Source organism: Strigops habroptila, chromosome 7 (genome assembly GCF_004027225.2).
Source record: "Strigops habroptila isolate Jane chromosome 7, bStrHab1.2.pri, whole genome shotgun sequence".
Taxonomy (NCBI): domain Eukaryota; kingdom Metazoa; phylum Chordata; class Aves; order Psittaciformes; family Psittacidae; genus Strigops; species Strigops habroptila.
The window spans coordinates 51292479-51316868 of NC_044283.2; the positions used below are offsets into that span (position 1 = coordinate 51292479).

A 24390-nucleotide genomic window follows, 5' to 3' on the forward strand; every position below is an offset into this window, starting at 1 on the left:
GGTTATTTTGCAAGGAGATGTCAGCCAGGAAATAATAAAATATTTGCTTTTTAGATCAATCATTTTTTTGATTTTTTGAAGATGCCGAATCATTTTTCTTCCGGGTTTATATATAAGGTGTATCCAATATTTTAATCCAACTTCCAGTTGGGTTTGCTATCTCTGGTACTATTAAGTCAAAGAAATGGTAAGTGCTGAAAAGAAGATGGTATGGAAAGTGACAGAATACTTCGTGTAAATAACAGAGTTTACCATTTTGCCTATGAAGGTCACATAGCTATGTCACAGAACAAATTTGGCAGATGCAAAATAATTTTGACTAATGTACAGCAAACTTACCGAAGCTTACTTGCAGCCAGATGACTCTGCCATTTCCGTCTAGGGATTTGCTCTTCCTTCCAAAATCTTTTCTCTTCTAGTCTCATAGCTGCCAGATCAGATAAACAGTTTGTTATGATTTTGACCTCTCTCTTTTGGGTAGTTTTGCAAAATTTAGCTAGAATCCTTCCATCATTTACCATGTTCTTTGCATGTAAGTCAGTAACATGAATATACGCCTGCTGAGCTGCCATATGATATACATCACATATTTTCAGTTGCCAAAGATTGGGGGGAAATAAAATAACTTATTGAAAATTAGGTGGGTTAGATGGAACAGCTTCTTTAACAGCTTGCTGGTGATCTAGGAACCTGTATATCAATTCCCTTTCAAGTGAATTAGATGCTTCAATACCTGAGTTTTGCTGGGTCTCTTTGGACAACAGGCTTTAGTTCCAAGACACTCTGAAGATTTTGGGGAAAAAAATCCGCATAGAATACAGATTTCTGGTTTGGAATAAAATTGTGAGAACAGCAGTAAATTCAAAAGACTTCAGAGATTAATAGATTGATTCAACAAACAGAATATGGAATCAGCTTTCTAAACATACAGTCTCTGAGTTATTGTTGGGCTAGCAATATATTATGACTGTCCTTTCTTTCACCAAACAACCAATGGATGTCCTTTCTCACAGTTCTCATCCATCATTTAACATCTTAATATGGATTTTATTTGTTAATTGACTTTTAGTTACAGTGTATGGTAAATATATAGAGTAACATATAGATACACAATAGACACTGTACCTGTGCTGTGTATAAATTATTATACAGTAATAATTAGAAATCAGATTGTTTATGTAAAACTACACGTTAACTGTAATGCAGAAATAACTTAAGATTTCTCAAATAATTATTCTGTTCTCCTTTAGTATATTCCCATGTGTATTATTATATTAATAAAGTATACATTCCGATTTCAGTTCAGTAAATCATATAAAGTAACATTAGAAAAATAAGCCATTTATAGCACTATGATTTCATTGGGACTTCACGGTGGTATCTTTAAATTAAAGAACTTAAGGTTTTATTCACTTCATTAAGACTTGGCAGTAAAAATATTATCTCATATAAAATTTAGTATATTACTAATACAGTAATGCAACCCACTCCCACCAATTGCCAGCCAAAACCAGCAGTTAAACCCAGTGTTAATACAACACTGAGATTTTTTAAAAAGGATATAATAATTTCCACAACTTCAATTTGGGCATATTGCATGTACATGTGAATGTTTCAGAGACCACTGTACTGCTTTTAATTGATAACTACATGCATGCAGCATAGGGTTCTGGTTGCTGCAGAAATGTAAGTTAAATTCCTTAGTTTGAAACAATACAGTGACAATTACAAACCACTTTCTTCCCATATTGTCTACCGTATAGAAAGACATGGCAAAGTTATGATGAATATTTTAGCTTTCATTTCTTTTTATATAATCTACTTCTTTTTCTTTTGTTTTTTTCACACTCCTCCTGACAGCTGATCTTTTGATAATCCCAGACAGACTGTAGTGCCCTGGTACACAATACCTCTTGTCTGGTTTTACCAGCTATTCTGCCATTTGTCACATGAATCAAATTAAGGTGTATGCACACATGTGCTACACTACACAAGGGTGAAATCAAGTAGTTTGCTGAATGTGATAACTGCTGGTAAATATTTGACAAGCCAAATTCAAATTGTTTTAGCTACTATTTGTCTAGGGAGATAGTTGTATAGCCCTTCACATCTGAGACCCAGGTCTGAAAATCCTTCACAGATGTTTTCTTTACGAGACATTGTTTGGAAAGATCTACATGCCTATTTATGCAGATATTCTAGTTCTTATCTGTCACCAGCACTTCTGGCTGGGGCCAGTCATATATGGCCTAGCTTGAGGCACTAGATAAAACTGAGGACTCTAGGATGAAAGAGGCAACAATGACAGAGGAATAAGAGATAAGCATTCATTAGAAGTGCTTTAGAATAATAAGAACGTACCTTATTTTGTGTGGACTTCCTTCTGCATTCCCAGCGAAGTCCACTGGCCCGCGGTAGTAGTAGTGACCTGCACTGTAAGACATGCAGTAATGTTAGTCTAGATTCCCAGCTAATGTAAATTCCCAGCTCCTTTGACCTAATCTGCCTCATTCATGTAACCTGAGATTCTTTCCACCTTACTTCTGAATGCTTGATCTCTCTCCCCTCACCAGTGTGCACCATCTCTAGATTGCTAAACTTTCCATAATTTAGATTTTTAAGGAAGGCTGTGGTGCATGATTCATAAGAAGTCTTGGAGCAAAGAAAGAGAGTCAGCCATGCACTGAATGAAATACTTGTTTCTACTGAATCAGGAAGTGAAATTCATATATCACATGTATTTTCTTTTAAAAACTATATGTTAAAAAAAAATACTCCATTGCTCTGTAGAATTTGGATTCTTTCTATATAGATATGGAAGTAGACTGTTTACAGTAATATGGAGCATAGAATTATCATAACAATCAGAAAACGAAAAAACAAGGAATGACTGTCAGAGAATATGATTCTGAGGTTCTGCAGGTTTTTTTTGATTCAGCGTAAAAAAACCCCTAAAACTCTGAGACTAACTGTTCATTGCAAAATGCAATTTGAGGCTTTTCACAAACAGGGGTCATTTTCTCCCCACCCTCAATGGGCTAGAGTAATAAACAGCTTGTCTAGCTTTACACACATAATAATTTGTGTAAAGAAGAAAAGAATTGAAGTCTGCACAAAAATCCATAGGAGGAAACTGGAGGAAACAGAGCTCTGGTAGGTGAACTTGGATTCATTTTTCTCAGAGAAATGCAGTTGTGTCACCTCCCTGTGCTCAGTGGAGAAGTCTGAGCGAGTTCTGTCCCCCTGGGCTTCAGCCTGCCCTCCGACCAACATAGAGATGCTGCGTACTTGTCTGCAGCCCACAGCCATCTCACTCAAGGTCTTAGTTATGAAAGCTGCATATTTGCTTTGATATTTTTGCCAAGTTACTGTCATATTTAGCAACTTTGGATTTCAAGGGTATTTTGTGAGGTTTGGTGGGGTTTTTTTTATGACAACTTATAGAGGAACATTCTCTGAAATATCGTTCTTCTTCTACATACAAGTGGTACTGAAAGTTACATGAAAGATGCAAAGGAGGCATATTTGCTTTCCTGACCAACCAAAATTCTCAGTGGAAATCCTGTAGGAAAATGACAGTATTAAACACCAGCTCCAGTGGCATCATTAGACTTGGGTATGTTAATGAATTTTATTATTTTTTGAAGAATAGAAAGCAGCTGAATGTTATGAGCTTAAGTTGCTTTCTATTTTGGAAGCAAAACCTATCTTGTGAAAAAAGAAAAAAAAAAATTGTTTTCAAGAGTTCTGTTCTAAAAGCACAATGATGCATGTTTTACTATCATAGAATCATAGAATAGTTAGTACTGAACTGGTTATATGTAGCAAAAGATCTGAGACAATGGATACACATTCATCCATTTATGATTTTACGGGCTCAGACATTTTCAATTTAAGCCTTAATCAGCGGCAGGCTAAACTAACAGATAAAAATATGATAGCTTAACATATGCTTTGCAGCTTGGAATCTCTTTTTTTGAAAAAGACTTTGTCAAAAGAATGAGTAAAGCACTTATGCACTGGAGAAAAGATTGTACACATACATTTCTGGAAAGTAGTAGTAAATGCCTTATTTTTCATCTCACAACCAAAGAAAAATACAGGCATGTGCTATAGGATTTTGGGAACAAGAGGTTAATTGTATTGTATAGGGAAATACAAGAGAAAACAATATTTGCCATCATTTTATATCAACATGTACAAATTTATACCTATTAAGAGCTGTCTCATGAACACTGTGCCTATCAAAAAAGTGCAGTTATCAGAAGAGCCTCAAACAGAAGTCCACAAGAAAGGATTACCTCAGAAAAGGAAAACAAGAACAAAATAAAGGTTTTCTTTTAAACCACAGGCCTTCTGGGACCTAATTTTTGCAGTAACAACTTCCCCTCCCCCCAATGTTATTGCTAGTCCAGACATGCCATGTTTCAGATGCAAGAGGTTATAGCAGACATAAATAACCCCGGTTTTGATAAATGAGAAATCTGAAAATCTGCTGAAAATGTTATTTTTGGCTCTGATACACTCAGTGTAAGAGGCTGAAAATGCCCACTAATCCCAGCCTTCAGCACCTGGATCTGATAAATGTCTTGACATGTAATTGAAGTGCAAAAGCTAGAATATGCATCTGAAACATTTTTCTACATATACTTTTGGGGAAGCTGAGTATGAGTTTACAAGTTTGTGTGTAAAAATGGTTCAGCAAAATCATACCAATAAAGACAAGTGAGAGGGCAGGGCTCCAATTTTGAAAAGGATTTAAAAATCTTGGAAAGCTCTTAGAGTGCAAATAAGGTTTAAAATAATGTACTTGAAGATGTGGTTGGCTAAGATGTCCTATTTTCTATTTATTGTGCTATGCTGATACCCAGTAACTCAAGGAACCATCAAATGACACATGAACATTTTAAATTCATGTTTGAAACCGGAAATTTCAGCATTATTCTAAGGCTTCTTTGGCATGTCATTTTTCTCCCCATAATGAGCATAGTTTCATTATGCTACTTTTTCAATATAACTCACTGTGTTTTATCAGAGAAAATAACATTGTTACAAATTTTCTGAGCAACTGATAGCCAGCCTTTGCCATCGCTTCCTGCTGTTTCAGCTTTATGGTGTTGAGATCATGAGCTCAGCCCTCCTACCTACAGCTTCTGTTCAGGTTTTCTTTTGAAAGTCACCAGTGGGTTTTCTGAAATGTGTTGGTTCCTATTTGATGGCATCACAGAGGAGGATGTGTTAGCATCTGGAGTGCTTACAAAAATGTTGGATTTCTGCAGAGATTGCAGATCTCTCACATTCCTTCATCAGTGATGAAACTTTCCATCCAATGCCCTGAATCTTCTGTAGGCACTTGCTTTCAAAGGCATGTAGTTTCCTGTCTTTAATGTTTTGGTGGATTTCCAGTTCTCACAACCATATGTTAACACAGAGGTTATATTTGAGTTAGAAATTCTGAGTTTTATTCTGTTCTTTATAGCTGTGGCTTCCATATGTTGTTGAATTTAGTTAGTACTCGTGCTCTTCCTATGATGTTCCTTTTTCTGATCTTCACTGGCCATAGAAGATGGAACAATTCCTTCACAGGAGCAGAAAAATAATGGAGAATTTAGAGACACTGTTTTGTAATTGTTAAATTCAGGGGTCAACTAAAAAAAAACCAAACCACCCAACAAACAACTCCGATTTTTTTTTTTTTAATGTATTGTTGTTGTTAATGCCTTTGATTTATGAAAAAATATGATAGCTTTACCTATATTTATCTGTTTCCTTCTTGTACATTTTTATCGGATCAGTGTACATACTCTTATTTATTCATTGCAGTTAGGTAAGCAGCTATCTGCTTAACTTCTAGCACATGACAGTGCCATCTGATTTCAGTGAAATCTTGTACCTCTTTAGTACACACCAGATTAAGCAATAATCACTTAATCTTTTTTCTCCTGTGATCCTCTGACACATTAGTATGAAAGTAAAAGATGTGCTACTCTTCCAGCCCAACAGAAAAAAAGAAGTTGTAGAACCTTTTGTCCTAGCAGAGTTACTCTAAAGTATAAACATTATCTGAAATCACTTTCATTTTTTCCCATTGGCTAGACATTTTAAGCTTAGTCCTTTCCCTTTCTGAACCTTTAAACATCACCAGACTAACCTTTATCTGTTTGAAGATTGTTTGGGCAGAATAAGAGTAAAATGAGGTGTAGGAGTAAAATGAGGTGACAGTCATTTCATACGGATTGTGACCAAGTAACACCACTTTCATGATCATGAATGCTTGCACAGCATTATAGCTTAAAACAAAACAATAACCATCTATGAATCTCTATTCTGACCCTCACATATGGGATTAGCTTTTGGCTACTGTTGTTTCATATAAATAAAAAAGATCACTCAGTATCCCCACAGATTAAATACATATCACTAACAAGTAAGCTGTAACAACACAAGCCTGTGAACAAGCACATCAAGGTAGCATAGCACAAACAAGTGGGCATACAATGGCACCAGCTGGATCAGTGGCCTGTTAAACCAACTGATAACTAGACACATTAAGTCCAATGACAAATAGCATCTCCCTGCTCTCTTATTCCTTCTTGCCTCGAAGGACATAGATCCTTATGATCTGGTAGTCCCACCAAGCTCAAGAGATATATTTGTATGTATAAAGCTATGTACATGGCAAAGCATTTGCATGTTCAGAGCCAAAATATGTACAGCTTCTTCTAGCAATTCCTTTGTTTTGGGTCACCATCAGTCTTGATTATTCTATGACAGTAGATGTCAAGGAAAGTGTTCTACCTTCATAGGTGTATTTTCAGTTTACTTCTTAGTAAATTATCTTTGCTGAGCATCACATGAACCTGGTTTTCTTGATAGAGAGTATAACACTGTAAAATTAAAGGAAAAAGCATGACTTAAACATTTAGCTTTTGCCACTGAATTATGTTTTACACCACCTATATTAGTAGAAATTAATATAACATTTAACATAACTGGGGATATTTTGCATGACCAAAGACCATTTTGATTGGCATGTATGCATAAAATAAAGTCTTATGTTCACATAAATGGTGATAATGGATTACAGGTGAATATATTTTTGACAGGAGCATTTTCATAGAGATAATTTGGTGGGAAAATGAAGATAGTACATAAAACCCTGAGGAAGGTTTTATATCTGCTGCTAGGGAAGGCTTAGGCCTGTTTTTGCATGAGCTGAGGATGGAAACCATCTTAATACAGATGCAGTTTCTATTGGCTAAAACATTCCTATGCTACAACACCTTAAACTACATCCCTCAGAAAGTAACTAACAAACTTAGTATTTTTGTAGCTTTTGGCAGTATAGCTGCATCAGCAGTAAGGGTTTGCTGGTAGGAAGCTGTCAAACCAAAAACTCGCATCTTAGACCCGCTTACTCGTACAAGCAAGAATTCATAGTTTGCCTCCGATGCAGAAAATCTCTTGTAGTGGAGACAGAAGTTCAAATTGAATTGGGCCAGCTCAGACAATTAAATGGCTCATTGCAGTCCATTAAGTTTACCTGAGAAGATTTCTAGTCAAATGCCTTTCTGAAATTTGGGGATCCTGATGTATACTTTGTAAGAGGGAGTTTTGGCTCAAATACTGTGTTATAAAGCATTCCTTCTTTTTGCTGTTTGTTGCATTTTAGCTCATGAAACTGATGCCTTTTCATGGCACTGTATACACATAATCAAGAAATGTTTCGTCCTAAGTGCTGTATATACTATATTATTACAGTATATCTATTTAATTGGAATGTACTAAATCAAGGTGACTGCTTTTTATTGGACTATTTCCCAGTAAACTGGCATACCCTAATGATATCAAATGGTAATCACCATTGCTTAGTGGGATTACATTTTACATAAATTCCTCTTAATAGTGATGTATTTAGTTAGTGCCAGATAGTTAAATGATGTTTATCCAAGTGTTAAATTCCAAGTGCTATTCATTGAATACACAGTGTGCCAAATAAAGTTTAACTATTATGTATTTTTTTTCTTCACAGAAGGCATCCGTGAATAGCAGTTCCAGATAATAGAATTGACAAATTTCTTTTTAGATTGCATCTCAAAAATGCAATACTGAAACAAGGGAAAAGGCCTGCCTTTTGAAATGCAATACAGAAGCAAAGGAAAAGGCCTGATTTTTGCAAAAGAATTGTATTTAGAGATCATGTAATTCACAATTTCAGGTCTGAAATGTTATTCTTTGTTTTGTCCCAGTCCATTATAACTTACAAATGTGATCCTTTTCAGATTAGCTTTTCATTAAGTTACTTCAGCAGCAAAACTTTTAAAAAACTTCAGTAGGTAAAACATTCCTTTGTATGTAGATGTACTCTTCCAATAAGCACTGGGCAGAATTTTACAGCAGGCATTTCAGCTTGCTTGAGACCACTAAGAGATTGCTTAAAAGGAATATGAAACATTTCCCGCATATATAATGCTCAGCTTTCACATCTGATTGGATTTTAAACTAAATCAATTTTGGAGAAGGGATTTTACACTATGGGCCTAGTATTTCTGTTATACTGATTGAAAAACTAAAGCGTGAGGATACTTAAAGCTTTACCCGAGGTCCTGTAGTAAGTCCAATTAGTACAAGTAACAGAGAGGGCAGATTAAAGTGTCTGCACAGGCTGAATATAAAACATGAAGATGCTAGTGAATGACATTTTTACTAAGATGCCAGAGAACGAACTTCGCAGGTGAGGCACTAATATCAAACTCTTTCAGCAACTGTGCTACCAAAGTGGTTACCTCCTGCAGAGGCTGAGTCAGAAAGGGGGAGTGGGGGAACTAAGAGCTCAGATGAATCTGCCAAACTATGCGTCAGGGATCTAAACTAGACCCAGTTCAGGAACTCAGGGGTTCCACGCTGCCTAAATTTAATATTCTGCCTTGTGCTGTGACATATCCATGCAAGTACTGATATGCACATTCCTTTGTTGAAGGCAAAGTTGGCATGTATTTTTATTGAATTACTTCATTGGTACCTGCAACAGGCTATTCCAGGGGTGGGTCTCATCCTGAAATTCACTTTTATTCTTTGAGCATAGCTTTTGGAGAATTTAATCAGAGGGAATCATGCAGCTAGTTGGTTGATGAGTCTGTCTCTCCATCTGTCCTTCCTTCCTTGTTAGAGCTGAGATTTTAATTACAAACATCTGCGTACTATCTCTGTTTCTTCATTAAAAATAGGAATTGAGGTTTCCCTGTTGCTGCTGGCAGAGACAGAACAGAGCAAATACCATGATGGAAACATTTGCACCGTTAGGGGAGAATCCTGCCTCCTAGGGGTCTAGTTTGAAAAATAGGTGAGCAAGCAGATTGCATTTGTGGGGATTTCCCCATGTAAGGAGGGGCATGCCTAAAGAAAATTGTATTTATATATTTATTTCTGTATATGAGTTATCATTAGAGGGTTTTTGTTTTTTTTTTTTACTGTGAAAACAACTCTTGGTAATGGCAACAGTCTTTTTGGCTAAAGTATGTTAAACAAAAGCCTCCTTATCAGTGGTGCATTCTTTGTTGCATGAGATTTTTTTTGTTTCACTGAGGTTCTTTACAACCCACTTTTTGTGCTCTTGTAGTCAAACTGAAATCTCCAGTTTGTGGTTTAGAAAATACAGTAAGAGGCTATGGAGACAGAGAGAGACAGTGCTTCTTGAGGGAGGCCGTATATGGAGAAAACATCAATACTTACTCTCAGTTATGTGAACCTTTTTTACTGTGGTGGTTAGGAGGATGTGCCAGTTAGAATAATATCCCTTGCTTCCTTCATTCTCCTCCCTTCTGCCTTCTGAAAGAGCAGATGGAAGGTTCCTTTCATGATATACGTAGCTCATCATTATTTATTCATATGTTCATCTTTCTCTTTCTGATGAGAGTACATGTAGGAGGAACATTAAAAAGCCAAGGTAATTTTCTGCAGTAGTTTGAGGAGGTTTATAAAACATCTTTGCAGCTTGAAATACATACATTTTTCAAAAGAGTACATCACAAACACGGTTGGCTTAATAAGGAGGACACGAAGCTGCTTATTTACAATTCTGTGGTGTGCCTCATTTCTCATGTAAAGCTCCACAACATGGGAATTATTGCAGTCCTAGCTTTGCTACTGTTGGGTTACATCTAATAGTGTAACTTAAACTCATTGTTCAGAGAGAACGGGATCAGTGAACCTATAGTTTTCTTCTGCTAGCAAGGGCAAAGTAGTAGCACTCTGGCAGATATGCTCTTCCCTTTCCTTTCGCCTCCCTGCCTTTTCTTTCGCTTGAAGGTGGACGAAATGATGCAGAGAGAAGACAGTGAGTAGAGAGGAGTGAAATTTCACAGGAAACAGACCTGAGAGGCGAGAGAGTGTAGAATTTAATTTGAGACACTCATTAGATTTTTTTTTTTTCCTATAGTGATCTCTGCTACTTAAAGCAGTCTGATAGCCACCACGCTTCAGCTCTCCAGCTCTGATCTATGGTATTAAAGAATTTCCTGCCCACACCCTTTATTATTCTGGCTTTAGGCACTGCAAGAAAACATGAAAAGCAGGAATATTGACATTTTAATCAGCCAGCTATGACATTAATAAGATTTTGGCACTATGTGATTTAACATATCCGTTGTCTTGATATGTAATGATATAAAGAGACATTTGAAGCTGTAGGTTTAACCTTAGAGGTTTTTTCACCCATTTATGCTGTCGTGGCACATCACTGTATTATATTGTGTGCAAAAGGGCTGTTTCTAAAGCAGCATTATTACAGTCCTACAGTTTCTTTGCTTTTAGATAGGGGCAGCAGGTGCTCTATGGGGGGTTGGTGCATGCAGACTCAAAATCAGGCTTTAAAAGAAAGCATGTGAAATCTAGACATCACATATTGCAAAAGGATTTTGAGATGTGGCACCCTAATGTCAGGCTACCTAGATTATTAGGTTTGTTTAAAAGACAAATTGAACAGATTTGAAAGGGGTTGCAATTCTGCTGAAGGAGTTAAAATGGTAAGTATAAACCAACTTTTAAGCATGTAATTAATGTTGGCTATAATTTTCTCCGTTATAGAAAGCATGGAAGATTATGTGGTGGAGAATTTTGCCTAGGTCTTTCTTGCTCCTAGAAAAACTAAGTTTTACTTGCTCCAACTACAATTGACAATACATTGAAATAGCAATTCAAAAGATGACAACTGAAGTAAGTTTTCAAAATAATTTAGCCTCTAATACTTTACTAGGAAGCCCAGAGGCTTTCTGCAGCCTCTGAAGAGAACAAATAAAGGCAAGAATTGAGGGTTGCCTATGCCAAAGCCATTAGCAATGCCTAAATCTCAGAAAACTCCAAACTTTCTCCTAGGCCTAGGCAGTGATATGAGTACCAGCCCTTTGGCAACATTGGTGCGTGACCTACCAGTCTTGGGTTCTTCAGAAGGAAAATCATATCATGGTTTTTATAATCACAGTGAAAATACTGCTGCATAAACGGGACCCTTCAGTGTCCTCTCCAAAAGAGTTAATGGCACACAGACTTTCCTTCATTTCTGTCCCTATGTCCCTTTTCCTTTTATGTATTTATACAGGACTCATGTTATATGAAACTGAGCAAAAAAGAGACAGAAGTGCATGGGCCTTAATGGGTGGGCAATCTAAATCCATGCTTCCTAAAGCCCCTGCCCTAACAACCATGCCACTCTAATTGCAAGTGAAAAAATCAAAGAAAAGCTTGGCTTGATTTAGGGCAGTTATTTGCTTTTCAGTGCTGTCTGCAGCTGCAATCCCCTCCTACCACAGTTACACCTTCAGCGCATCCTGCCGAATGGATCTAGAACTGCATGTATACATATACACAAGTCACACACCTCTTAGCTCATGTTTTGCAAGTAGCGATGAAGTAATTGTCCAATTTGGGCACTTCTAAGAAACAGCCAAACTGCTTCTATACCTACAGCTGTGCTGAAATCATCTTCAAAACCTCCAACTTCGTGTTTTCTTCTACAGCCACGTATTTCAACGCTTACTACCTGCACTGAGTGTACAGTTGACTCCTCAGACAAGTGAAGGCTGGCTGAAGATCTTCATTTGGACTTCCCAGTTTCCACAGGGCAGCCCTGTGCATCATTTGCCTGTTAAGCCATCCTCCTTTAAAAGAATAAAAAACAAAAACAAACTAAGCAGAAATCCTAGATTTAACAAGGCAATTTTAGGTTTATATATAAGACATCTTGTTCCAATTAAAATATGCTTCCTTGTGTAAGCATTTCAAAAGCCCGCTAAAGATTGATGTTCTATAACTAAAGTGTCTGCCAATTACATATGGCTTAAGAAATTAATTTGTATATTTCAGCACGTTATTTCCCCCCCCCCCCCCCCCTTAGAACTTTAATGCAGTGAACACAGAATCCTGGGAGGTGGGGTAGGGGAAGGATTTATTCTGCGGATACAAACCAGGAAATTTAGAGTAATGTGTATAAGGATGCAACAGTAATTTTATTGGCACATTCCCTCAGGATGCCTTATATGGAGGATGTACTATAAATTACCTACAAGGATTTAATGTCATACTGTTATATCTCTATTTTGACACTGGATTAATTTGTATATTGCACCAAGTGTAAATTGTAAATGTTCTGCAGAGGAAGAGCAGGGCTTAGGTAGACTTGCAGTAGACAAGCTGAAGTGCCCCATGGCATTTTTTACACCCAAGGCAGTTACTGGCAAAAACACCTCAGAGAGCCCAACAGGCTACATAGTTGGTAGCTGTTCATCACCTGGTGCCAGAGTAATGTGCTTTTCCCCACAAACAATTACACATGAGCACTCACTCGGGGTAGAGATGTCCCTGCCCAGCACAGGAGAGGTACACTTGCTGCTGGTCAAATTAATCAGTCTTTCCTCTTTTGTGACTAGCAAAAGTTTAACATTGGTGCTCAGCCTGGGTAACAAGAATCAGTGGGAATTTTTTTTGAAGGGGAGAGTATATGTAGCTGTGCTTCTTGTACTGCTTAAGAGCAAGAAAAGTCAGTGGTCTGTTTTCATCTGTGTGATCCCAGCAATTTCCCAATTTCCCACAGGTCTTTTAAGCCCTGTGCTTTTATTGGTGCTCACTTGCTTATCTTAATAATATAAATCAGTGCCTATCTGCTATACACAACTGGCCTGGAGAAGCATTAAATTTATTTTCTCACTTCTTGCAGGATATATTTTGTTCTATTTATGTAATTTATGCCTTGCACAGTAATAAGTCCATCAAACTACAGATTGTAAAACCGAGACTGGATACTGTATATCTCAGCAGTGTGGCAGGAGAAAATGCATGAATGTCTCCTGCCTACTAATACAGCTTCACAGATACCTACATTTTGAATTCTGCACTTTCAGTTTTGAACTTAAGGGAGAAGGAGGGTATCTTCTTTAATAGACAGCTGTCTGGACCAGTCATTAGTCCTGATATGATTTTCTCTGAATTCAAACTTTGCTTTCATCTGTGTATATATATCCATATATATCCATGGGAAAATATTAAGTGTATGCTATATGTCAGAACTTATAAAAGCTTCCAAATAAGCCATAAGCTCCTTTACATTATATTTCAGTGCATTTCAAAAATTGCACTTAACTAGATTGCAAACAGGTTAATAATAATTAGCACTTATATTTGGGGGACCCTGATAGGACGCACCCGCAAATGCTGAGGGAGCTGGCAGACATCATTGCTAGGCCACTCTTGATCATCTTTGAAAGGTCATGGCAATCAGGAGACGACTGGAAGAAAGCAAGCATCAGTTGCCCCAGTCTTCAAGAAGGGCAAGAAGGAGGACCCTGGGAACTATAGGCCAGTCAGACTCATCTCCATCCCTGAAAAGGTGGTGGAACCATCTTGGAGGCCATCTCTAGGCACATTCAAGGCAAGGTGGTGATCAAAAGTAGTCAGTGTGGATTCACCAAAGGAAAACCATGCTTAACCAACCTCATTGCCTTCTACGATGGGACAGCTGGCTGGATTAATGCGAGGAGAGCAGTGAATGTTGTCTACCTGGACTTCAGCAAGGCTTTTGACACTGTCTCCCATGACATCATCATAGGCAAACTTAGGGCTGAGGAAAGGCTGAAGGAGCTGGGCCTGTTCAGCCTAAAGAAGAGAAGGCTCAGAGGGGATGTTAGAGGTTGTGGAGCCTCCTTCCTTAGAGATATTCAAGAGCTGTCTGGACACAATCCTGAGTAATGTGCTCTAGGTGAACCTGCTTGAGCAGGCAGGATGGATTAGATGACCTCTGGTGGTCCCTTCCAGCCTCAACCATTCTGTGATTATGCATGATGTGTTGAAATTAATCAATCTTCATTTTATACCTAATGTTTGTAATCAGATGTCATCACTGACACTGTAGATGAGTGGTCCTAGCCAAAGACCAACATTCCAAGATGGAATTGAATACAGAAATAGAGGCATAACTGCAATACAGACTTGAAGTTCTCTCCCTTTAGTCCATTTTCTATCACCTAGACAGAAAATGGCTCCCAGCCACTGAAACGTACATAGCGTATGTGAGCCACAAAACCCATATGAGTCACCTCTGTCAAGCTTGTGCTGGCTTCTGTTCAGGGTCAGCTCAAGTGGCTCTCTCCTGCACTCAGAGGCAGCAGGGGTTCTCCTGGAGCTGCCACAAGTCAAAAAGCAGTTACAGCCCTGATAATGGGGAAAGGGAGGAGGAGGAGGTGAGCCCAGTGACATGTTATGACCAATTCACAGGTGAAGCACAGCTGAAGAGTGAATGCAAACTGCTGTTCTAGAGGACTAGCTAGTTGTGGTGTACAAAATATGCATTTACTTGTTTAGGGAGAAAATAGAGAATGCTGTCTTGAAAAAAATGAAACTTGGATTAGTTTAAGGCTCCTCCTTTGCTGTTCAAGAGTATATAATGTCCCTTCCTTTTCTTCCAGGTGTGAAAGACACTATATAAACCCCAAATCTATTGATTACTACTATTGCTGCCCAGCCTGACTGTCTTGATAGCTCTTATACCAATGTAAGGGTGATTCTAAAAAATTGCAGAAAGTGGTGCTCAGAGGCCTGTCTTCTCAAATCTGAAGTATCTACATCTGTTTCTCACCATTACTGGCAAGCTGTGATGATTTTTTAAATGTTAAGATGCACTTACTGTAAAGCTTTTAAATGATATGAGGGGGTTTGTGCATGCTGTAGTGCTTAAAAATGCCCCTGCAAGACAGGGTTGTCGAACAACAGACTTGCATTCTGATGGATTTGTCTTGCTTTGCAAAAGTCATCAATTAGAGCATCTCACAGCCGTCACTGGAGAATGCAACTTCAATTATGAATAGCTTAAGGAGTCATGCTGCTTTCTAAAGTGATAGCTGCCATCTAATCATATTGTATGTCACACTAATATTCGTCTCAAATATGCCATTATTTGAAAACATTAACAAAATGTTTTAGTATCTAGTACCTTACATTTAATATTCATTAATCAATGTTAGTTTTCAGTTTGTTACAGAGCTGTTAGCCAGCCATGCTAGGTCGGGCCCTGTTACAGAGCAGCTGCACAATTCCTTGCTATTACAGGCAGAAAGGAAAGATTTTGTTCCAAATCTCTGATCTCTACTACAAGAAACTCAGTGTAATTTATGCCTTTCCCATCTACTGAGACTATACTGGAGCTACTGTAGCTTAGCAGTGTAACACAGAAGATACTCAAGCTGAGTATAAGAGGAGTCTAGACCAGTTTCAGACTCCTGCACTGCATTAAGCTGTGCCCTCAGCTGTAACGACTTCTCTCATCATTCCTTGAACATTTCCAATAATTCATCACTTCAGAGTACTGTTCCTTGATTTTTACATAATACTTTAGGCTGCTGCACATCACTCCGTGACCTTTAGTATGCATGAGTACGTAACTGTATTAACTTGTATAACACAGAGTCACCTTATAAAGATCAAATGATTAGGAATGGCAAAGTATTAAGTTCTATGAGCACATCGTATAAAATAAATATCATCGTTGAAATAGCAGTTGGCTTCTTATATGTGAAAACAATTACTTTAATAATTACCTTTGAGAAGTTACTCTCCCTTCTTTTCTTTCTTTTCTTCCTCAAGGCAAGCTGATGCACAAGTCATTTTTGTGTGATGTGTTTTTCAGATATGGAGACAAGTGAAAAAATCCAGAAAAGTGGAGTTCTTCAGGTGTTCGGGAGTCTGTTGACGCCACAATCTTCCTGCACAGCAAAAGTAGCTAACATCATAGCAGAAGTAGCCAGAAATGGTGAGGTTTTCTACAAGAACTTTTCTGCTGGAACATCTTCAGTTTTTCACCTCACTTGTCAGTATGTTTTACTTCATTTATGTTTTCATTTTGTAGATTAGACATCTTTCATATCCTTCCCTTTCACTCATTTTGTTTTGTCAAATTTTATTTCTCTATTTTTTAATAAAATCTAAACAGAATTTGGCTGATGAAATTTTTTTTAGTCTTTTCATGCTATTTAGTTTTTAAGACAATTAACAATATAATTTATTGGGCAGAAGTAGCACACCACTGGCATTATGAAGTGCATGTAGAAAAACAGGATGTGCGTCATTTGTGCATCCAGTTACATATAGTGCACGTAGTTACAACACTAGTAAGTATACAGGTAGTTAAGGGATAGTAGATTGTTTCTTTAGTCTGAGATTTGTGACAACATTATTATCATTATGAGGCATTTGATACCACAACAAAACCTCCTACCTAAGGAGCATTATATGCGTAGAATAAGAGCCCAAGATCCCAAATGAGAATCTGGTACATTTTGGTATATATTATATACATACAGTCATGTAGGAGATAATATAAAACTTTTTTTTTCTTTAGAAAGAATAATCTTAAAGCTCTTAAAACCCAGTCTTAAAACCCAATACCCTGCATACCTTGAGCTCAAAAAATGGCCTCATATCTGCAGGCAGGCACTACAGGCAGACCCTATGATGAGAGTAGAGGAGGTTTGTGGTTGACTGTCCTCAATCCTTAACTTGCTGCTGTATATCAGCCAAAGAGGAACGGACTGCATTTTGCGCTTTCCTTTCCCAGAGGCCCTGCTGAGACAAGTAGGATGCCTCTTAACTGCTGTCCACATGCAGGGCTGGCAGCCATACTTCTCTCCCTCTATAAACTCTCATGCTCATGCCTCTTCAGAGAAGGTGCTAAATTATTGCTGACTATTTCCACATTCCTTCTCCACATTTTCTTTGGACTCACAATACTACAGCTTCTTACTGATAGCCCCTGTGTGACCTCCTCCACCCAATTCACTGATTTTGAGACAATGTTATATATGGATATTCAGAAACAACATTAACAAGAAAAGAAGATATACATGGTTAGTTTTTAAGTTTTAAAATTATTTAGATAAATAACCAGTTAAAAATGTAAACATAGAAATTTAAACTTAGAAATGTTTCAGAATGAGATTCATGCAACCGTATCATATGCTTTTTCTGTACTTAGTAAATTCATAAGTATATTTAGAATGTTGCAGTGAACCGTGTATCCCCACAGTAAGTCCTTTTAGCTCCTATCTCAAAAAGGGGAAAGTTAAGAATAAAAACAGTGTTCACAATAGCTTAACTGATTGCTATGCATTGTTTCCTGCAAGATTCTCTTACAGAGCATTTTAGCCAGTATCTTTCAAATCTGAGTTAATACATGAAATCCCTGAATAGTATCCTTTTCCCTGCCAGCTTTTAAATTGCTATTATAAGTACATTCTTCAGAAGAGCTGGCATTTTACCTGGTTCATCATACAAAATAGCTTTTGTCTTTTTCTTAGAGTTATTAGCAGGTGTAACTGGACCTCTGGCAGCCAAGGTTAAAGTGAAGGTATTCAGAAGTTATTTAAGGTGCCCAGTGCTTTCAAGACTGAGATAAGCAGGAAACACCTCATTTGAGCTCTGTTGTTTTCTTACATAACAATACAAGTGTTTAATGCTTATATTGCATCTCTTTTCAACAAGCTTCAGGGCACTTTTTGAAATTTTGTGTTATCAACATCCTACAGATAGGCTTTAAACCCAGGCAACTGAACTGATTTCCCTGTGGTCAATACCATGCAGCACTGGCAGAGCTGGGAGTAGTGCCTCTAACTCTGAATCTGGGCTTTCCTGAGAAAAGAGCATCTTTTTTCTTCCCTGCTTCTTGTTTTCCTTTCCCATTCTCCTTATCTGGTCCTGTACACACACCCACACACCCCACCTCTGGTCACATCGAATTCCTCTACATGCCTTGATGGTTTTGTCATGTTTCATCTCCTCCTTTTCACCTCTTTGTGCTCTTGCTCTGTTTCACCTCTCCAGCTCACATGATTCTTCCTCCTCACAACATGAGCTCGTGTTAGTCTCTCCCATTTTAAATATCCAAACACACAAAACTCCTTTTAGTCACTCTTGTCTCTCCAGCTACAGCCATTTCCCTTTCAAATGTGAGCATATTGAAGGCTCAGATGCATTTGCTATGCGGAGTTTCTCTCCCCATTGTGGACTTTTTAAACTCTCTTCCAAGGTCTTTAGTCTCCTCTTCTTTGCCAGGTATAGGAAGGAGAACATCATCTTCACAATCTGTAATACTACAACACAATTGCATTTCTCTTTCGAAATCTTGTCCTTCTTTGGTTTATGTTACTCTGTCCTCAGTGGTTCTCCTCCTAACTTCTTACTTCACTGTTTCCTTCAAAGGATCTGCTTCATTTCCCCGCCAGGTTAGTGAAAATCTTCTAAATGCCTCTGTACTTGATTACCTTCTCTTTCTTCTATTACTTCTATGTAGTTATCACCTGCAAATATAGTTGCAGTTACCATATTTTCGTTGCTGTTTCACAGATCTATCTTGCTATATATGGCACCATTTCTTTTACTCCTTGCCCTTACATGACCTTGACAAATAAAAGTTTGCTCAGCATATGGCCTAATTATTTTGTTGCTGAATGGAAGACTGAAAGCTTCTGCTCACTCCAGATGGAGGGAGGGTGGAGAAAGGGTTCTTACTCCTTTTTACCACATGACCAAGAACCTGACAATACAAAAGAACAGACTGAGACCTCTCAGTCATTTAGGAGAGAACAAGTTCCATTTCCTGTGACAGGCCAGGATGATGTAGAGACTCGGGTAAACTAGAGGGTGTTAAATAAAGAGATGCAGGGAGAAGCTGGGGAACAGAGCAAAGTTTTTGCAGGCAATTAAGAGAGGAAGAGGCTGAGGGGACAGAGAAGATAGAGGGAGGAACATAATACATTGAATAAATAAACGTTGAGATAAATATGAAAATGGGACATAAAGAAAGAAATAGACAAAAAGTTACAAGGACATGGAAAGACCAAGTTTAAAGAACACATGTAGCTGATATTTGTTCTGTTCATTAAGATGCATACTGTCACTCTTTATCACAATATAGCATCTGTCTACAGTTTCAAAAAGTGCTATCTTCTGTTGAACCTTTGCAAGTGTATAGGTATTGCTGATTCTATTTCATCTGCTTGTTGATGTATCAAAGTTTATCATCATGTGAGAACTGCCTACCTCTATGACAATTAATTCTTTAGCTAAAATAAAACTGCAAGATTAACTACAAAAGATATAACATTTTATATCTACAGAAACGCCAAAGAACATTGTAATAGGTGCACCAAGGGAGTATTTAAGAAGATGTATTTGTACTTCAAGCATTGTATGAAATGTTTGACTATTGGTATGAGGGTTTCTGTTGGTCCAGAATCAGAAAAACTTTTTCATATCTTTTTATGGGGATCACACACCCTGGTTCATTCTGTCTCATAAATGACCAAGTAACACAAAGGTAAACTAATTTTGGAAAATCCAACATAGTCTAGGATAAGGAAGAGATAATTTGCAATTCACAGATCAAAAACGTATTGACCTTTTGCCTATTACAGTGCTACCTCTATGAAGGGTGCTCTGTAGTAAACTATTAAGTGACACTATGAGTGTATCAGGTGGTTGCTTCTGTAAACTTCCCTTGTAAAATGTGCTGCACAATGCCTACCTAACTATAGTTACTTTTGAAGACCAGTCCTTTATCTCTCTGACATCATGATAATTATCTATCTATGACTATTGCATGGATGTGAAATAATACTTTGGTTCTCTGTGGCTGGGGAACATAGCAGAAAGAAAGGACAGAAAGGCAGAGAGCTTCCCAGTGGATGCGTCCTCTAGCTTTCCTCCCATGGAGGGCATCAGTTAGAATGTGGAAAGCTACAGGCCTTTGGGCTCACTTAAACTCTCTTGTATTTCTTATTCTTTCTTTTTCTTTTCCGTTCCTTACCTTCCAAATAAAGAGCCTGTTACTTAGCTTTAATGCCTTTTTAAATTTTTTTTTAGAGCAAAAGCTTTTCAAAAGTTCTAATTAAGGGAATAGAGGGTAAAAAAATGCTGCTCATTTTGGAGTATGAGTACTAGTTTTAAGTAATCTTGTGTTATTTAGTAATTTTAATTTATGTTGAATTTGTTGGGGTGGAGAAAAAGGTTGTGAATTTGTTGTTCTTTTCGGCAGTTCTTTATGATGCTAACAACATGCTCGATCTGAGCTATGTTAAATTAGTTTCCATGGAGGTCAATTAAATACTCTTAATTCCTTCTAAATTAACAACTAATGGAAAGAACATAAGCCCAAATCCTGACTTGGGCTTATTCTCTAGAAACTCACATAAGAACTTACACTGTTTGTCTATGCAAATGTTTATCCTGATAAAAGGCCCAGTTGCAATGCCAGTGTAACTAGAACGGATGAAACTGACAATAGCCAGCTTGCTTTAACAGGCTTTGCATTATTTGCAGAATTTATGCGGAACCCATGTGTGGATGCTGGGTTGATCCCACCTTTGGTGCAGCTGTTAAACTGCAAAGACCAGGAAGTATTGCTTCAAACAGGACGTGCCCTGGGCAATATATGCTACGATAGCCGTGAGTGTTGAAATATGCCATATCTTGTAGCTGGTCTTGTAGGATGGAGGGGAATGGCTTGGTGTTCTGTACATTATGTACTGGAGGGGTAATTTTTGCCTTTTCTTGATTTTTATTTACCATGTGACTTTCTGATTGTATGGGACAGCTGGATGTCACACTTGCATTGCGCTTTTGTGAAAGATTAAAAAAACTGGTTTGATATTGTGATACAACTGAATGTAAAAATAGAAAAGAGTTGTGATCCTGGGTTTCATTTTTCTTAAACATAACGAGCGAGGTTTTCAAAGAGCAGGTGCTACATACGCAGCAGCCTGAATACTTAATTCTTCCTCAGACAGAATATCTCAGAAGGGAACAGAGTCAGAAGGGAATATTCATATTTTAACAGTCTCAAAGCTGTGCAGAGCTACACATGTGGCTGAAATGACGCCTAAGCTATGTTGCTGATTCTCAAATTCTCGTGTGGCCAATTGGTTGCTCCAATATTACATATTGGTATTTTTGGTTGTCAAGGGTTATGGAGCAGAGGGGAGGTTGGTACATTTTTTTAGCTTTTTGTGGGCACAATGAATTATGTTCTGCCAACCAACTGAGTTTTGAAATGCAATTGTGACTCCATGTGCTGATTACATGCATGGATTTGTCATTTGCAAGACCAAACCAGTGGCTGCAGTGATTTGAAAATGCAGCCTTATTATCCATTACTTTAATTATTTTTATAAAAGCCAGTGCACAATAAATATGGTACAAAAGCAGAGACACCAGGAACATCTTTCTATGCACGTGAAGGAATTAGAAGCCTATGGGTGTCTGCAGATGGGAAGTGAGATGAATTGTAAAAGCATTTTGTTATCTTCAGATTTAGTGCCTTATTTCATATGGCAAGAAATTTTCTTTGTACTATGTGTTGCATTTACTAAAAGTTCTGGTGTTAAGAAAACTGTTGAAAAAAATGAATTATTGGTAGCCTTTCTCTTTGCTACTTTTTTTAATCCTAATTTGTAAATTTATGTTTTATTTTGTTTTAAATTACCTTGCCTTTGACCTCAGGGAAGTTGATCAGATTTTCCATGCTTGCATTTCCATTTACAGACAACTACTTCTTGAGGATGTTAATGTATAATTCTTTCATTTAGGATTTTAAGGTGACTAATCAACTGAACAGCTGCTTCCCCATGGAAACTTCAAGTAGAAGCTGTTGAGCTTTATATAACATAATTTATTTACTGTATTTTATTTCAGGGTCGTACGTGATATAAAGGTCACTCCCAGGTGGCACTAGTTTATTTCATACTAGCAAAATCTACAGAACTATTCATGTCATTGTTGTTCAACCCACATTTTTTCATGAAATAAAATAAGGACACACAAAAATTATTTTTGTAGTATCAGGCATTATAGACTGCTGCTGGCTTTTACAGCTCAGGATTTATCCAGTACAGAAAATCTGTATTACATGCCCAGTGTTGCCCTTCTGTGGAGCAAAGCTGGCACTGATAAAATCTACAGTAGGCAGCGGAGTGTTCTATATGCTATATGTTGCTGTGCTCCTGTGGGAGGACAGTCACTAGCTTCCCTGTGGATTTGAATAAGATTAATGTAAAGTGTAATAAAATGTCACAAAAATCAAGATTAGCATCTTGGATTTGAGTAGAAGAGGCTATTTACAGTGCTTATGTATCACATCCACCCTATCTGACTATATATTATCTTAATGTGTAATGATTATGTAGTTAGGTACCCTATCTTAAATTCTTATTTAGGACAAATACTTACAAAATGCTTATTATTATGAAATTTAATATATTTTCATTTATGACTATTATTTTTTCCTAACAGAAAGCTTTAAACAAAGGTATGGAGGCCAATATTTCTAATAAAAAATGTTATGCATTGATAGTCTTTTTCTTTTCAATTGAGACAAAAGCATACCCCTTCTGATAATTGCGACTCATATAGGAACTTGAAATACATCAGTAACTATATTTTACCATATATATGAGTGTTTTTTCACTCCTACTGCCCATGTAAATATAACATGCTGTAAAGAAAAAGGTCATTAAGTTCTAAATCGATGTTAGGCTGAAACTCTGAAATCAAGCCCATACTGAATGGCTCATAGCAACCTTTCTATTTATTGAAAGTCCCAATTATCCTGTATTTCACCCCAGCAAGCATGCATCACTTCATTTAGTGAGAGTTTGTGTGAAAAGCTGTTAATCAGGTCTCTATTTTTGAGAGAAGTCTGCATGGTTCAGGATGAAAGCTGTGGGACAAATGGCTTTTCCTGCAGGGAAGGCCCCTTAAAAGTGGCATTGCCACAGACGATTTCAGGACGGTCTGAAACTTTTTCTTGATTAAATGAAAATGGTAGTGGTTTCTTGGAATTCACAGATACCAGAGTTGCTGCATGAAGGCAAGACCATTGCCACATAAGTTCAGGAGGGCCTACTCCTGGAACGCAGCTGCTATGGAAAGGTAATTCATGGCGAAGTCCCAGTGCTGGAAAAGGATTAGTACCTTCCACAAGATAGAAGGGCAATTACACACTTGGTGGCCAGAGACCTTACTGAACAGATTTATCTCCTCACAGAAAACAGGAAATGAAAACCTCTTGACTTACTGATAGATTTTCAATTCTCTGTTGAGGTACATATGCACAGTGTTATTGTCTGGGTGCTTGTCAGTGTTAGCCCACTGAAATAATACTGAATTGCCTGTTTGAGCATGGAAGAAAATATAGAGAATTAAATGCATCTCATAAACAGCTAAAGAGGAAAAAATAGGTCAAATTTATCCCAAGCAGCCTTGAGAGCATCCTTTTTGAAGCATTTATGTTGTGAAGAGATCTGCTTTATGAGTCTCTGAACATCAAGAATACAGTCAAATACAATTGCAAAGCAGAGTATAAGGAACCTTTGTTAGTACTGATGGGGCTTTTAGTCTCCCAACCTTCCTCTTGTATGCAAAGATGAAAGAAACAATTGAGGCAGCCAAAAAGATTTTAAGTCAGAAGCAATGAATTTAACTAATCAGCAGTATGCAGACTGCTCAGTGCTGTCTTACAATTTAAGAACAGATACATTACTGCATGTTCTTGTACAGCCTGTAATTGTTCTACACACTTTATCTAGTAAATGCCACATACACCTCGGCCCCCAAATCTTTGTCAAAGCAGAAAGTGCAAAGCAAGGAAATGCAGACGTGATCTCTCCTGCTCTTCCTCCTGCATTCTCCCTGACTATATCTACAGCCTGTACCAAATACAGCTGCTTGTACTTCCATATCCCCAGACAACGGATTCCTCAGCCTCACTCAGGGACAGAATTTTGCCTGAACTGTATTAGTAGATACAAAGCTCCTAGCCTACTCATTCCTTTTAACCACCAGTTATGTTCTTTACTT

The 24390-nt window shown here is 37.6% G+C and overlaps 1 protein-coding gene and 1 long non-coding RNA gene across 5 annotated transcripts in view; one reads left to right on the forward strand and one right to left on the reverse strand.

The window, feature by feature from the left end:
* Positions 1-24390, forward strand: part of RAP1GDS1 (Rap1 GTPase-GDP dissociation stimulator 1) — a 99544-nt gene that overhangs the window by 36849 nt on the left and 38305 nt on the right. For all 4 annotated transcript variants that reach the window (XM_030492053.1, XM_030492054.1, XM_030492056.1 and 1 more), the window contains exons 3-4: positions 16172-16294; positions 20857-20982. In XM_030492053.1, coding sequence (XP_030347913.1) covers positions 16172-16294; positions 20857-20982 — 249 coding nt within the window. The remainder of the gene's footprint in view (positions 1-16171; positions 16295-20856; positions 20983-24390) is intronic.
* LOC115610471 lies at positions 311-4434 on the reverse strand. Its single transcript, XR_003992248.1, has 3 exons — positions 4212-4434; positions 2362-2428; positions 311-427 (listed from the first exon to the last, which is right to left on the reverse strand). It is a non-coding gene; the product is annotated as an uncharacterized LOC115610471 (long non-coding RNA).